This window comes from Marmota marmota, unplaced genomic scaffold (genome assembly GCF_001458135.2).
Source record: "Marmota marmota marmota unplaced genomic scaffold, marMar, whole genome shotgun sequence".
In the NCBI taxonomy this organism is placed as follows: domain Eukaryota; kingdom Metazoa; phylum Chordata; class Mammalia; order Rodentia; family Sciuridae; genus Marmota; species Marmota marmota.
In genome coordinates this window covers 2,025,555-2,042,061 of record NW_025999983.1, presented here as the reverse complement: position 1 = coordinate 2,042,061, position 16,507 = coordinate 2,025,555, and the positions used below count along the sequence as shown (strand labels likewise).

Below are 16,507 nucleotides of genomic sequence, written 5' to 3'. Positions count from 1 at the left end.
GTCCTGTGTCCTTCTCCAAGCTGAGCTCAGTATCAGGCTGGAAAGGATCATTTCAAATGCAACTCGACTGGTGCATTGAGTGTTTCTCCCAGGATATGGTAAAGTGCTGTGCCCTTCAGAGCAGAGGTCCCCAAAATAGATCCAAAAGCATCTGTACATTCAGACTGAAAATGTTCTAGAGGCAAGTCTGAGAAACTTAGAAGGAAAGTGCTTCTTAGAATACACTGAGGAACCCACTGCCCTGTCTTTGGCATAATGTATCACCTATGAAGAAGTAGAATTTTACAAACCCCCAAATATTACATGCTAAACAGACAACTTAGATGCCCAGCCTCACCTAAGCATTCCGACATCTGTTGTCACTCGTCCACGCAGTCACTGAGAAGGCAGCACCCCTTGCTTCTGCGCACAAAGGCACCGAAAGGGAAGGTGACGACGGGCTGCGAGCACGTGGAGTTGCAGAATGCCAGCTTTCAGGCTCCCTCCTGCTCTAAGATCCAGCAAATTCCATCTCTTCCAACGCAGGGTGCGGGAGCTGCTTGACTTCTCAGCTGGGCAACTTCTTCTGCATCTTAACTACAAAGGAGGCTCTGGCCCGTTCGTTTTTATTTTTCCACGATATTGTAAAAGAGCAGGTCAGCACCCAGTGAAGGCAGCACATCTGAACACCTGCAGCAGCTGTGCCAGGCTTCCACCCGATCTGTGCTCGGCAGCCCAGAGTCCCCTTCCTGAGGACTCTAAACTCCCAGGTGCCCACAGTTTGCACATAACCAGGGGTGGGGGCGGCTGCTGTCAGGAGTAGGAGTCCTTGAGGTCAGAGCTGGGAGGCTCTGTGGCCTGCCTCCTGCCTCTGAGGCTGCTGAACACCTTCTGGTAGGAGTGGGTGAAGGCCGGGTTGGAGAAGTAGACGGCTGGGTTCAGCATACTGTGCAGGTGGGTGAGGCTGCCCACACCTCGGCCATGTGCACCGTGACCGCAGGACACTGCAGCTTTGTGACCCTCAGAAGATGTGCATGAGGACCCTGGTCAGGACGCTGGGCAGAAAACACAGCCCAAGGAGCAGCAGCACAGCAGTGACCAGCACCTTGGCCCTGCAAAGCCTGGGCTGCTTGTGGGACACACAGATCCTTCTCTGGAGGATCCTGATGATGCTGGCGTTGCAGAACGAGATGAGGCTAAAGGGAAGGAGGATTTGGAGGAAGAAGAGCACCTCCTGCCCCGTGGTGCTGGGGTAGAAGCTGGGGCACTCGGTGGAGTTCTGGGGAGCCTTGGAGACCAGCAGGCTTTGGTGGGTGAGAGCAGCCAGCAGAAGCCACACGAGGCCCGAGATACCCCAGGCCATCCTTGGGTACAGAAGTTGACCTTGAGCTGTGGGTGGAGCACACGCAGGTACTGGTCGCAGGCCACGGCGGTCAGGAAGGCCACCCCCACTCCATGGCTGAGGAGCAGCAGGCAGAGCAGGGCCTGGCAGGACGTGAGGCTGAGGCCCCAGGCCCTGTGTCTCAGGTAGAAGGCTGCGTGGAAGGGCAGGCAGACGGTCAGCAGCAGATCTGCCAGCACCAGGCTGAGCAGGTACCCGGTGTAAGGCTTCCACACCTCGAGGCGGAAGAAGGTCCACAGGGCAACAGCATTGCCTGGCTGGCCCAGCCCACACTCCAGGGCCAGCAGCATGCCCACCACTGTCTCCACGGAGGTGCTGGGGGCCGAGCAGCTGGGGCGCACCATGGCCCCAGCCCCACGGTGCCGGGGGACAGCCACAGGAGCAAAGCCCACCGAGAGCTGGCTCCACGCTCTCCCTAAGAGAAAAGAAAGGCTTTTCCTGCCACAGAGCAGGCAAGTTCCACATTTCCCCAGTGAGAAGACGGCAGAGCCAGCGTGGGACCCCGGGAGGGGCCTGGGAGGGAGGCTGTGCAGGGCGGGGAAGCCCGGCCGCTGTGCTGTTTTGTTTCACCCTGGAAGTGGGAAATGGTGTTTCACTTTGTATCACTGGACACCAAAGCCGAGGCTACCATGTCCTGAGAACAGAGCTGTGTGCCCAGCCACCGAAGAAGGAACTGGGACCCTCACTGTCACGAAGACCCCGAGTCTAAACATGCTCCAACGAGGACCCAGCAAGCTTACCCTGTCTGAGTGTGTGTCATGGAGAAGCGCACTCCTGCTTTCCCGGATACGCGACCTCGTGGTGACGTTCTGCATCGGGCTGCTTTTCAACACTGGGTCCACTCTGGTTCCCACCTTGCGGTGAGAGACCTAGTGTTGTCCTGGCCACTCCTAGCTCACCGTTCTCAAGTGTCCACCTGTTTTGTCAAAGCAAAGTCTGCTTTTTTCCTCCTGCCGAGGAGTTTTTCTGGACCAGCCTGGGCTGGGGCCTGCCAACAATGTCAGGTCCAAGGCTGCTCAAGACCCCCAAAGCCCCTGGACTGTCAGGTTCATGAGCTCGGGGAACCCTCTGTGTCCACCGTGGCTCCCCTAGTGCAGACACTGTGCCTGGGTCAGTAAATATCTGTTGGACTCATACCTGCCACCCTTACCCACTGTCTTCCGCGTTGATTCTTGGCTCTTACCCACCGTCAACCTGACTCATCCTGGTCCTCACCCGTGGTCAACTCTGTGTCACCTGGTCCTTCCCTGGGTTGACCTAACTCATCCTGCTTCTGGTCTTTCTGGCCTGGGTTTTGGAGTCATGTAGATTTCAGTTTTCTTCTTTTCACTTGTCTGTGTGGCACTCGGGCCGTTTGTGAAGCTCCTCTGCTCTTCAGCTTGACACATGTACTATGGTAGTCGTTAGCCTCTCTCTGATGCTTAGACTTTTAAAATAACTCTTTTTCTCTTACTATGGTAATTCATGTTTGCACCAAACATCAGTCTGTGGAGTGTTGATGTCTTCACTTCTTAGATCTAATGCTGAGGATGTAAGAAGACCCCAGAAATAATTATGAGTGATTTCAGGGGCATGTTAAGCTCCGTCCCATGCCACCGTATGTCAAGTCCATGCATATCAACAGCGAGAGGCAGCAGGTACACATGACGTGGCGGCTGGTAAGAGGTGGGACAAAGGCCTTCTCGGCTCAGATTCCCGCTGGAGCCTGGATCTTGGCCACGCTGTTCCTCAGCTTCCCTGTGGACAGCATGGCAAATTAAATTCACTCCTGGGTTTGTGAAAAATCTTGTCTGTAGGAGGTCACTAGGGCTCTTGGTTTGCTGGACAGCTGATTACATCTGACCTCACCTGTTGAGGCTTGCCTTTCCCACTGGACTCCTGGCCCACAGACCACCCACCTGGCAGGATGCATGCTCACCTGTCTCTTCATTCGCTAAGGAGTGCATTTCCTGAGTCTCCCAAGCATCCAGAAGAGCGCAAATGTTCAACTGTACCACCACAAGGTCATCTTCCGCAGACGAGGGCCCCCAAGGCATGCTCATTAGGAAAAGATGCCCCAGGAAGGGGAGGCCATGGGTTAGGGACAGCTGGTGACAGAGCCTCTGGTCTCTGCGGATGTTGTCAGGCACATGAGCTACACTCAGAAGAGCTGGCGCCTCGTTAAGTGCTTCAGGGAAGTGAAGCAACCGTAGGAAAGACAGGGAGTGCTCCCAAGGAAACCTGCAGATCAAAACCCCTTCACTGCAGATATCAGTTCATAAAGTGACTTTCTGAATCATAGGCGTTCTTGCTCTTGGTAGCATAAACATTTGTGATGTATTTAAAAACATTCTCCTCTCGGGCTGAGGCTGTAGCTCAGTGTAAAGCTTGCCTCACATTGTGAGGCCCTGGGTTCAATCCTTAGCACCACATAAAAATAAATAGATGCTGTGTGTTCATCTATGACTGAATAAATATTTAAAAAAATTCTCTCAGGACACGGATTCATCTTCTCTGCCCCTGAAGGTCAGTGTGTGGGTCTTCGCTGTGTCTCGGTTTCCCAGTTGTTTGCTCTTTACTTCTGACCATAACCAGAGAACGGCTGTCAGTACAGACTGGGCAGACCGCGGATTGGATTCTCTGTTGCTCGCTGTACTGATTCATCAATATAGATTCATTGATATTGATTCATTTATATAGGTTCATCAATATATAGACTAATACATATTAATCAATATAGATTCATTGATATAAATTCATTGATATAGATTCATCCATACTGATTGATCTATATAGACTCATTGATATATAAATTCATCAATATAGATTCATAAATATAGTTTCATCCATAGAGATAGCTCAATGTAGACTCATCATTATCTATTCATTGATACAGATTCATCGATGTGTAGATTCATCAATACAGATACATTGATATAGATTCTTCAATATCCATTCATTGATATGTTCATAGATATATAATTCATTAATGTAGATTCTTTAACATAGAGATTCACTGCTATATATTCATTGATATATAGATTCATTGATATAGATTCATCCATATATAGCTTCTTTAATGTTTCCTTGATATCAATTCATTGATATAAGATTGATCAATATATAGGTTGTTCAAAGATGATAAATTGATATCAATTAATTGGTATAGTTTCATTATAGATTCATTAATATACATTCATCTGTATAGATTCATTGATATATACATTCATCAATGTACATTCATCAATATCAATTCACTTATATTGATTAATATATAGATTCATCAGTATACAGATTCATTGATACACTTTCATTGATATAGATTCATTGATATAAAGATTTATTGATGTAGAATTATTGATATAGATTCATCAAATCAATTTGATATAAAATTAATCAATACATAGGTTCTTCAATGTTGATAAATCAATATTGATTAATTGATATAATTTCATTAGTATACATTCATCTCTATAGATTTGTTGATATATACATTCATCAATATACATTCATTGATATCGATTTATTGATATATAGATTCATCGACAGAAGGATTCATTGACATAGATTCATTGATGCAGGTTCATTGATATTGATTCATTGATATGGATTCATCAATATTGATTTGACATCCACTCATCAGAATCAAATTATCAATATAGTTTCATTGATATATATTAATTGATATAAGAACAATATAGATTCATCTATTTAGATTTATCATTATCAATTGATATAGAATATATGATATACTGATTCATCAATATAATTTTCATTGATACAGATTCATCAATATATGTTCATTCATATAGATTAATTAATATATATTCCTCAATATATAGATTAATTGATATCAAATCACCAATATAGATTCATTGATATAGAATCTGATCTATATTGATTCATCGATGAAACTTATCATAGAACTCTGGGCGAACTTCAAATGTTGCATAGACACTAGTTTTTATTAATACTTAAAACCTCCCAACTATTTAAGAATAAAGATTAAAATACTGAAAAAAAAGAAAAGCATTTTAATCCTAGAAAATAATATTTAAGGGGAATTTAAATCATGGTGCTGGACGTTCAACACTGTTTTAACACAAAGTGTTCAAATGTGTTTCTTAGGGAAAAGTTCATTTTCCTCATCTTTTTCAATTTTATTCTACAGAGTTAAAATAAACATAGTTTCGAACCTAAATCCTGGAAACCCCTGAAGAGATGTTGCAATGAGGACACTGAAGCAGAAGGTGCCATCAGAAGGTGCCATGAGCACACCTTTCAGTCTGCAGCGAGGCTGGCGGGAGGTGCGGGTGAGTTCCTGGGCCTCCATCGCTGCTGGAGAAATCACACATCCAACACTGCAGTCCTGACGATTCTGGGCGCGAAAGGGAGATTTTTTAAAGCGGCATTCACTTCCACGTGTGAGGAGTGGCCCTCGTTCAGTACTGCCCTCCCTGGAGGGGTCAGCGAAGTCCCTCTGCCTGGGTGGCGTTCTGTGGGTGGACTGGCCACGCAGGGCTGACCACAGCTGGAGACAGGTGGCGGCTGGGTGGGGGAGGCGCGGCTCCACGGGAGGCTCCAGCAGACTGGGATGCAGAGGCAGGTGCAGGGGAGGAGACCTGGGCGGTTTCTGTCACCTGTTTTAGAAAAATAAGTGAAAGTGTCCAGGAGGCTTTTACAATGAGATAAAACGCAGTTATGGAATGTGCATATAAACCACATTTTCTTTATCCATGTTGTCTGTCTTGGTGGAAAGGGAAAGGCCTCCGCACCCTCGTTCTGGAGTCTGTCTGCCCGTCCTCCTCATTGCTGTGCCCCACCAGAGAGTGCAGGACCAGTCCCCTCTCAAGGGAGCCTGCAGGGCCCCGTCCACAGGCCTGGGGCAGGGCGGCCGTCTCTGGGGCGTTACTCTGGGTACTGCGCTGGCATCTGCAGATGGGAAGCTTCTCCTGGGAGAGAGAGGGCACCTCCACCTGCCAGTGGCTGCAGCTGCCTTCCCCAGGGTCATGCAGCCCCAGGGACAGAGCAGACCACCAGGCACTACCCCGAGGGCGCACGCTGTGACCCTGAGCTGGACTAGTCCCAACAGAATGGTCCCTTCTGGTGCTTAGCTTAACTCACGATTTAGATATTTAAGTTTAGATGAATGATTATTTTCTGATTATAAATACATTCTTTACGTTGAACATAGTGGCAGATCCAGGAGACTGAAGTAGAAAAAGCCATCTGTGTATTGGTTCTTCTTACTTCACATACACTAGGATCCACTTTGGCCTAAGTATAAAAGCATGAGACATAGTTTGCCCTAATTCGTCTCAGTACTTGTCCTTTCCCTCCCTCCTCCCTCCCCGTTTCCTTCATCTACTGGTCTTCCTGCTATTTATTTTTTTTTTAATTGGTGCCTGTGGGTGTACATAATGGTGAGATTCACTGTGGTACATTCATATGAAGGTTAGGTCACATTCACTCCACTGCTCCTCCCTCCTCCCGCCCTCCTCCCTCCCCCTCAACTCCCTCCTTTACTGCACTGATCTTTCTTCTATTTTGATGGAATCCCCCCTTTTCATCCCCCCCTACCTTATTTTGGACTAGTTTCTGCATATCAGAGGAAACATTCAACCTTTGACTTTCTGGGTCTGGATTACTTCATGTAGCATGAGAGCCTCCAGCTCCATCCATTTACTGGAAAATGCTATAATTTCATTTTCTTCATGGCCGAGTAATACTCCATTGTGCATATATACCACATTTTCTTTATCCATGTATCTGTTGAACGGCACCTGGGTTGGGTTCATACATGGCTCTTATGAATTATGCTGCTATAATCACTGATGTGGCTGCATCTCTGTAGTTTGCTGATTTTAGACATTTTAGAAACATACTGAGGAGTGGGATATATGACCTGGGTCATATGGGGGTTCTTCTCCTAGTTTTTTGAGGAATCTTCATACTGCTTTCCAGGGTGGTTTACTAATTTGCAGTCTCACCAACAATGTAGGAGTAAAACAATCATTTGCAATCTTACTGCTGGAGCTGACTGCTTGCTAAGGTGGTTTCCTTCAGTATCTCACAAGGACAAGCACCCTAGGGGCTGCGTACAGGTGGTTTACAATGTGGCTTTTCCTCCATCGTATCTGTAATCCTAATTGGTTTCTCCACCACTGCTTTTTGAGATCCTCAGAATGCTACCAACTTGACGGCGTAAACCGGTTTCAGGGACTGGTTTTAGCTTGGTCTATTGTGTCCTCAGCCACTCCTCGGGGATTCAAAGGACTGCAGCATATTAAGCAGCCAGGCAGGGTTTTCCAAGTGCTGTCTGACATAATTCTTTAAAAAATAATCAGATGTACAATTGAGAAAGATAATTTTGTGTTCTATTTGTTTTCTTTCCCTGCAGACCTGCCTGATGCTCCTGCCCCTGACCCACAGCTCCCTGCAGACCTGCCTGGGCGCTCCTCCTGCCCTTGACCTACAGCTCCCTGCAGACCTGCCTGGGCACTCCTCCTGCCCCTGACCTACAGCTCCCTGCAGACCTGCCTGGGTGCTCCTCCTGCCCCTGACCTACAGCTCCCTGCAGGCCTGCCTGGGCACTCCTCCTTCCCCTGACCTACAGCTCCCTGCAGACCTGCCTGATGCTCCTGCCCCTGACCCACAGCTCCCTGCAGACCTGCCTGGACACTCCTCCTGCCCCTGGCCTACAGCTCCCTGCAGCTGTCAGACTTGCCCGTGGCTCTTGGCTCTTCTGTGTCCACACGGCCTCTCCAGGGGCAGCTTCAAGCCCACAGCTACCAAAGCTCCGCCTGTGGGCATCTGGTTGAGAGCTCTGGTTTTTGGCGTGTCTGAGGGGAGACTGGCCTCCACTCTCCCCTGCCGGCTCCTTCTCCTTAGGAGGGTGCTGCTTCCCATCCCCTCAGGCAGGAGCACGAGGACCCATGGCTCCAGCTCCCTCACTATCCGGTAGGGTCCTCCTCAGGACCTATCTGTCCTCTGGGCAGCACGGGGTGTCCTTCCTGGCTCTGGCCTTGAGCCTGTTCTGGCACCAGTCAGAAGGACCCGGGCACTGGGAGCTTCAGCCCCTCAGCCAGAGCTAAGGAGCCAGGTCCGTGTGCAAGAGGCCAGTGACGAGCCTTCTCACAGCGTCTCTGTGTGTTTTCACCGTGGGTTTGGAGGCCCAGAGCACAGACCCACCTCACTCACCCTTTGGTTAGAGCTCTGGTGTGTGTCTCACGGCTAAACCAGGAGCTGGCAGGACCTAGGACAATCTGGGCCCTGCCTTTCCCAGCTTCTGGAGGTCTTGGCTCACGACGGGCCTCCTGCCTCCACACAGGCTCAGGGCCTCCAGCTCTGCCTATTGACACCTGCTGTCATTGTCACATCCCTGTGAGTCTGTCCCTTTTCACTCCTGCACAACCCTAGCGACTGCACAGGGCCACCCTGACACTCCAGAATGACCTCCCTGTCTCAAAATCCTTGACGCAACCATCAAAGTCCCCAACATGAGGTGACAGGTTCCCAGGGCCCAGGGATGTCTCTGGGGATGGGCACTCTGCTACCTCAGGTGCTGCACACTGGTCCCCAGGGCCCTGGCCGCTGCCTTCCTTCCTAACTGGGCGCGGCTGCCTGCCTCCCTCCTCCCATCTGCCTCCTCCCTCTGGCAGAGTCTTCATCATGATGAACTTGAAACGGTTCCCGCTGTTCATCCTGCCAAGTCCAACCCTGGGTGAAAGTGCCAAGGATGGCGTCGGAGCCCAGCCCGTGGGTCGGTCTTATTCCCCGGGTCCTGGAAGGGGGCCTCAGCTGCCGGGCTGGTCCCCACGGCTCCCCTCAGCTGACACCCACTCCTCCCCTCTTCTCCGTGGAAACCCCTGTCCCCCCTCTGGTCCCTCCTGCTCCGCCTCAGCTCTCACCTGGGGGGTCCTCCTGGCTGCGGGTGGGCTCCCGGCGGCCACGTCCCACCTGTGGCTTCCCCACCATGACTACACGCCGCCAGGCGCTGGGGGTTGTTGATTAGTTTATGGTCAAGGAATTGGAAAGCAGCAGGTGCAGGGGAGAAGCCTGCACCCGAGGTCCTTCCTTCGGCCCAGAAGGCCGTGGTTCTGTAGCCCTCAAGACCCACACTTCTCACGTACGTCCCTGGCAGAGGGACAGGAGAGAGGCTGCGTGCGCCCGCGCTCAGCACACCACCAGGCCTTTTCTCACAGGAACTTGAACCTCACTCTGGGGGTCTTTGAAGCTCCCCAGCAAGGCCCTGGAGTGGGCTGAAGGCAGTCAGGGTTTCTGCTGATCCTTCTGCCGGGAACCGCTGAGCTGCCCCCTGTCCACTGTAGCAAGTGCGGCTGGCGCTGGCGCGGCCTGGTCCTCCTCCCCTGGTGACCCGCTGTTCCTCTGGAGCACTTCTGCTCAGTGGACGCTGGCCCTGTCGCGGCCCATGGGGAAGGGCACTCTGCGGCTTTGCTGTTAGAATGACTGGGTCGTTTGTCAAGAGGCAAAGTGGTTTTCAAACACACACATACTCAGCACCAGGGAACTGTGTGTCACTCAGTTTAGAAATGCAGGGTCCACAGAGGGAGCGTGGAGCAAGGCTGAGGGGAGCCCACCTGCCTTCGTGTGGTGCCACCGCTCAGCCCAGCCTGCCCGTCCGGCATCCCACCTTCCATCCGGAGATGGCCACGTCTCTCAATTTGGAGACTATCGGATGCTGAGAGCCCTCGCTGGGCTGTCTGCTGTGGCCTCTCCAGTGTTCACGCTGGGAGCCCCGGGCTGGCTGAATCGCTGGCTGGCCGGTCTGGAAGAAATGCCTGAGGCCAGTCCACGCAGACCCAGGTCACCATCCCAGCCTGTGCTCAGCCTCCGCGTGACACTGTCTCCAGAGCCATCAGATCCTCCTGCAAGAACAGCGGGGTTTCAGTCGCCTCGTCCCTTTGCTCACAGGACTTTCCTTACTTTAAGCCACAGAAAGTACTGCAAAGGGGAAGTGTTTGAAGAAAGCGTCCCTCGCTATGTCACAGTCAGCCCCAAATCCACAAGACGCAGGCGTGTGAGAGCAGGCCGTGCTCCGCAGTCTAGCACTCCTGTCCAAGACCAGGGCCACCAGGGAGCTGGCCGCGGTGCCGAATGACGCCAGTGAGACACTAGGACACATTTTAAAGCCTGGCTCTGGCCCTAGGGCTCAGATGCTTGCTTCACCCCACAGATCAATGTACCCTGTAGTGTCAGAAGCGTAAGACTGTCAGGGAATGCGTCTCAGCACATCAGCCCACGCTGCTCCCGGGAGCACACGCCATAGAGTCAACTCCGTTGGGCATGGGCGTCCTCAGCTATCTGAGTTAGACGGATTCCAAATTCAATTTTCTTGCTTCATGCAGCCCTCCCCCACCCCCATGGAAGGCCTGGTGTTTAGAAACCGTCCTTTCTCTGACAGGGTGGGGAGCACTTCAGAGGTACCCCTTTAAAATTGGAATCTCAAAAGGAACTGATTTGGAAAGCAGCTCTGCTGCCCCCTCCAAGCAGCCGACTCTGAAATTGACCTCCGACTCCAAAGGTGCCCAGCAGTTGGGCTGTGGTCTCCTCTGCAGAGCCCCACAGCGGGGGTCAGGTCTGAAAATGCGGGCCTGCAGCATTTCCCCACTCAGGATGTGGGGGTGCATGGTCTACCCCAGGCCACTCACAGAGCCTCCACTGGCCCAGGCCACAGGTGGGCTCAGACGGAACCACATGGCACCTCCAGGGGGCCGGCAGGTGTCTGATGGTTGTCAGTGTGGACAGCTGCCTCTGGGCTCCGCAGTGCTGTCTGCGGCACACTCCCTGGCACCCCAGTGAGGGCGGAGCTGAGTGACATGGGGTCTGAGGGGGGGCTCTTGGCCTTGCCAACTTGGCGAGGCTACAAGTCCTGCGGACACTGGCTTGGGTGCCTGGGGGCATTCCTTACCCAGGGCACCTGGCCTTTGCCCTCTCCTGACTCAGGCAGGCTAAACTTGAACTTGGGATCGTGAAACAAGAATAAGCCCGGTCTGGGTTCCACAGTAGCACCTTCAGTCCCTGACACACCTGGAACACCGTCCCAGACTCTGGCCCCGGGTGCCCTCTAGCCCTGTGAGGAAGGACGCACTTGTGTGCACACAGCTCCTCTGTTCGATCACTGAACGTGCAGTGCTGTTGATAGTAACCCACGGCCAGCGTTTGGCTCTCGGCCTGGACCCTCACCTGTCCTTCCTCCTCTCAGAAATCATAGGGACATGCAGTTGGGAAATGATGGGTTGGGATCATGGCTTTTAAACTTCCATAGATCATTTTCTTCTCGAGAACATTTCTCCTAGTAAATAATTTGTTTTGACACCCAAAGGAAAGGTATATTTCTTTAGGAATATACCTAAAATATGCTAAGATAGATGTGTACTTACTGTATTAAGTAGTTTTTTGGTCATTTTGGAGGAGAAATTCAACTCTCTCCAATTCTCTATGGGGCTAGATACATCCCACTACAAGGAGCTAGCTTTTCTGAATCGTAGGTTTGTAAAGATTTAGTTATCACGTAAGCTTGTAAAGTCATGCAGCTGTGTGGGGTCGTGGCCCTTTAAGACAGGGTGTCAGTTGAGAATGCGCGGGGGTCTCTGGTTACTTGGAGATGGCGGACTGGGCAGGCTAGGGGGCAGCTGCTGAACACGGCTGAGATGCATATGGTCCTGGGAGGCGGTGCCCATGGACTGGTGAGGTGGCTCAGTCTGGTTGGGTGGCTAAGGGGTGAGGCTGGCACACGTGGCCCCCCAGGACACAGGGGGCACTCCTTCAGAGAAGCCACACTCCCAGGCCTGAAGGGGCATCTGGCCTCTGGTAGGAAGCAGCCTCTGTCAGCCGGTACCCAGCTGCTCGCCGGCGGCAGGTGTGCGGCCCTGTGCTCAGGAGCAGAGCGCTCGCTGTGAGCTATCTGGAGCCGGCGCTTCTGAGCCCCAGGTCCCCAGGGCAGTCTGCGAGAGCCTCTGGCCTCCTGCAGCGGCCTCTCCCTCTCTCCACCTGGCCAGGCCACACTGCTAAGAGGGAGGCCAGGGCAGGCGGCGAGGGCTTTGCCTTGCTGTGTGCCCTGCGCCCCGGGACCTGGCCCTGCTCTCCTGGGAGGGCGCGCCCTTGGCCCCCCTCACTGCAGCTCAGACTTGAGCGCCAGGTGTCCTCCGGGGACTCCCAGCTTGGACTCCCAGCTGGAGCAGGTCGGTCCTCCTGTGTGGGCGAGGAAAGAACTGAGGATTCCTCAGTGTCCCCCGAGACCCTCCTGCCCAGGCCAAGCTAGTGCTGGCGGGGAGAGCGCTCAGGCTCGAGCTGATTCTCCATGAGTTAGAGCGCTTCCCACGCTTGTTGAGGACGGGCCGCTGTGAACGGCTCGGCCCTTCTGTCCCGTGGCTTCCAGACACAGGGGTGTTCTTCCATTTGGTCAGTGTGGGGCTGGGGACTGAGCACGCAGCAGGGAGGGGGGCGCAGTCCCTCCCCGTGGGAGGTCGGAGGCCCTCAGCCTACAGGAGCGGCAGAGGTGCACCAAGCCACCCCGTGACCTTCTGCCTCCCGACCAGAATGCTGATGGGTCATCTGGAGGCCAGGCGGACAGAAGATGCCAGCCACCGAAAGATCATGTACCAGGAGCCAGGGTGGGCTCGCGCAAGGGAGCCACCACCAACAGAGTCCCCAGGGAGGACGGCAAAGCACAGGAGATGCTGGTGAGCTGGGCCCTGGCGAGGGACGGTGCCGTGCCGTGTGGGGACCTGCCTCCCGTGGGGCGTCCGGGAGTGTTCTTACTTTGCACACGGATATTTTTCTTCCTCTGAGAAGAGGCATGTGCTCCTTCCTCTCGGGACTTTCAGTCTTGAGGGACAAGAGGCAGGGTGGGGGGCAGAGACGGCGGACATGTCAGCTTCCTCCTTGCCCAGGGGAAGGCACGGGCTTCACCGCCTCGGTTAGACAGACGAAGCATCACGTCTTTATCACCCCATCAACTCCCGATGTCCACCAGCCCTCGCCGTCCTGTCAGAGTGCCCACTGCCACCAAACCCCTCGGCCTTCACCACCTGATGCACCCACTGTTCCCGTGGCCAGTCACACGGGGCCTCTGTCACTTGTCCTCAGAACAAGGCTGTGGCCTCCACTGAGTCAAAGGAAGGGAGTGGACAGACTGGACCTCAGGTTACAGTGGCTGCATGGCTCCGTGCCTCCCTGGGAGCCTTGCTCTGCTGCTGGCCTCTCCTGCCTCAGCCTCAACACTGGGTCACAGATTCCATGTGGGAAAAGGGACAAGGGACTCGGCCACAGACTCACCCCAAGTTCCCTGGTGCATCTCCAGCACAGCCTATGCCCCAAAGCCCAGCGTCCCCTCTTCACAAATGTAGTATTGCTAGGGAGATTTTTCTTAGAAGTAGAAGGAGAATTTGATTTAATTTAAAATTAAAACGCGATCCGTGTTTTCACTTTCTAAAATTAACTAGAATAATGTTATTTGTAATTTCTTCTCAAATTGGTTTCTCCCTCTGACTTTCAGTGGGTTTGCAATACACTGCTAGTTACTTTCAGAGACAATCTCTGCAAAAGGGAAACTGAAAGGGTTGGCAAGCTGCTTTCTCTTTGACCCTCGTGAACTCTTGTTTGCCAAGGAACCTGCAGCCAGACAGACCTGCAGGGGTGACGGAGTGCAGAACGTGGTCACGTCACACACATGGGAGGCGCTCAGGCAGCGGGTGGTTCTAAGAGCTGCCCAGAGAGCCAGCTTCCAGCATCTTCCACCTGGAACAGGGGCTTGTTAGGAAGTGACAGGCAGAGGAGCCCCTGGAGCCCCTGCGCAGCCACTGGGTGGCAGCAGGTGACAGCATTTACCAGAGCTGGCAAGGAAGCGGGGAGGCCGAGACTGGAGGCTGGGCTGAGCCATTCCACACCTCCCAGAGGCTCCGGCCTTCTGCCCCCGAGGATTCCCCACAGCAGTATTTCCAGAGAGAATAATAATTCTTCACCGGGTGCTGTAGCCAGCTGCGACCAAAAGACCCGACAAAAACAATCTTAGAGGAGGAAAAGTTGGGGGGCTCACGTTTCAGAGGTCTCAGTCCATAGGTGGCCGGCTCCATTCCTTGGGGCTTGAGGTGAGGCTGAACAGCATGGCGGAGAGTGTGGTGGAGGGAAGCAGCTTAGGACATGGCACCAGAAAGGAGAGAGAGAGGAGAGAGGGAGACAGAGAGAGGGAGGCCTCGGGGCCCCAAAGCCATGCCCCCAGGCCCCTCCTCCAGCCACACCCCAGCTGCCCACAGTCACCACCCGGTCAGTCCCTCCTGGGGACTGATGCACTGACTGGGTCAAGGCTCTCAGAGCCCAGTCACTTCAGCTCTGAACCTTCCTACAGTGTCCCACACACGAGAGTCTTTGGGGGACCCCTCACACCTAAACCCTAACACCTGGTGACGTGCGGACTGATTCGTGGTGGACACTGGGTAGGAACGACGGAGGCTTGCACTGCTCCCCTCATCCCTGCCAAGGGCGCTGGCCCTCTGACTGAGGTGGCCACGGGGGCCGGCTGGGGTCCCGTGGAGGGCGCTGGCTGTGGTGCCCGAGGGCCCTGTGGTGTTCTCTTCTCACAGCAGCGGCTGCAGCTGCAGATGTCCACCTTCCGAGGGACGTTCAGGAGCCACGCATCTCGGTGCTCCGCTGCCCACAGTGAGCTCCAGAAGCAGGTGGACGCTTTGACAAAGCAGAACCTGGAGCTCCGAGACGAGCTGAGGGCTTCGGGGGTGCCGCTCCTGGAGGCGAGGAGGAGGTCCACAGTGTCCTTGCCCACGACCCTGGGTCCAGATCCTCTGGTAGGTGGGCTTTGCTGGCTCAGCATAGGCTCCGTATGTAGCTGGCCTCCCCACGGGAGGTGGTGTCCCTTGTCTGGCACTGGTGAGGGTCTTGCTGCCTGTCCCTCAGCCCCATCTCCCACGGCCACACGTAGCAAGTGGGCCAGGCGAGGCCTCTCCTGGGGGCCACAGCAGACGGGGCAGGGTGCCCTCCCTGGCTGCAGGGCCTGTGCCGTCTTCCCAGACAAGGTGAGCTCTGATGGCCACAGTGGCGCTCTCCTTGCGGGCCAGGCGGTCAGTTCCCCAGAGACTCTCCTGCTATTTCCTAATGTCAGGTCCCCACACCTGGCTTCGTGACCAACAGCTTGGCCACAGGGCTGCGCCCTATTTCCTGCACGCAGTCCATACAGCCTGCATGGTTGAAATCGTGCGGACTGATGTGGACACCACTCCACAAAGACGCCGTCCAGGCTCAAGGTGTCCTCTAGGGGACAAGGAAGGGCACAGCCCTTCACCTCCACACACACTGTGGGAACTTCTGCCGCCGTAGCTCAAGCGTGTGGGTGTTCCCAGGGTGGCCAGGACACTCACACTCCCCAGGGCTTCTGCAGCCTCCCGAGCTCTGTCCTCGCTCCCAGGACTCAGGAACTTCCAGGAGCTTCTCTGAAAGAAGCCCAGGATAGCCGGGAGTGCCTGCCTGCAGACACCTGTGTTCGCTGACAGTCAGTGACCAGGGTCGGCTGCCCTGGCTGCTAGAGGCCGTGAGGTGCTGCACTAGGCTTTGTGCCCCTTCCTAGCAAATGGTGCCACCGCCCACCCGGGTCACAGCAGGTTGGGTGAGACGCTGGGCCTCATCGCCCTGCGGGTTGGGCTGTCCTCCTGTGTCGAGGTCCCGTCAGCTCATGTTTCCCGTTCTGTGCGGTTCTGCTGGCCCAGCGGAATGACAATCCCAGCCACTCTCACTAAGTAAGACTCACCTGATTTGAGAAAAAGGACCAGAATGTGAATTCTGCATTTTAAACAGACACAATTTTAGGGATGGTGTTAAAAAAACCCATGTGTGGTCCCCACATGTGAGGTGCCCACTGAGGATCAGTGGCTGTGGGAATGGGGAATGGGAGCAAGGTCACACTGCCCTCCCCACTGCTCCTAGAGGACTTAGCTCCTTGTTAGGAAGGCCAAGAATCCGCACCTCAAATCCTGAACCTGTGCGGAGACAGCGCAGGAACTGTCACACTGGAATTCCTTGAACACTCCCTGTCTGGTACACATCACCAGGGGGACGACAGGCTGGGGGGTGTTCTGCTGTCTTGAGGACCCTGTGGCCATCGTTAGGGACCACGGG

The 16,507-nt window shown here is 53.7% G+C and overlaps 2 protein-coding genes across 2 annotated transcripts in view; one reads left to right on the top strand and one right to left on the bottom strand.

Annotated features, from left to right (window-relative positions):
* Positions 1–792: 792 nt before the first annotated feature.
* Gpr31 (G protein-coupled receptor 31) lies at positions 793–1,725 on the bottom strand. The gene is given in 3 exon segments (XM_015498686.1): positions 793–969; positions 971–1,356; positions 1,359–1,725. Coding segments are annotated over 3 exon segments (930 nt in total).
* Positions 1,726–5,589: 3,864 nt separating this feature from the next.
* LOC107153156 (centromere protein J-like) overlaps positions 5,590–16,507 on the top strand; it is a 30,267-nt gene continuing 19,349 nt past the window's right edge. Inside the window, exons 1-3 of the mRNA XM_048805753.1 lie at positions 5,590–5,673; positions 12,922–13,065; positions 14,965–15,183. Coding sequence (XP_048661710.1) covers positions 5,590–5,673; positions 12,922–13,065; positions 14,965–15,183 — 447 coding nt within the window. The remainder of the gene's footprint in view (positions 5,674–12,921; positions 13,066–14,964; positions 15,184–16,507) is intronic.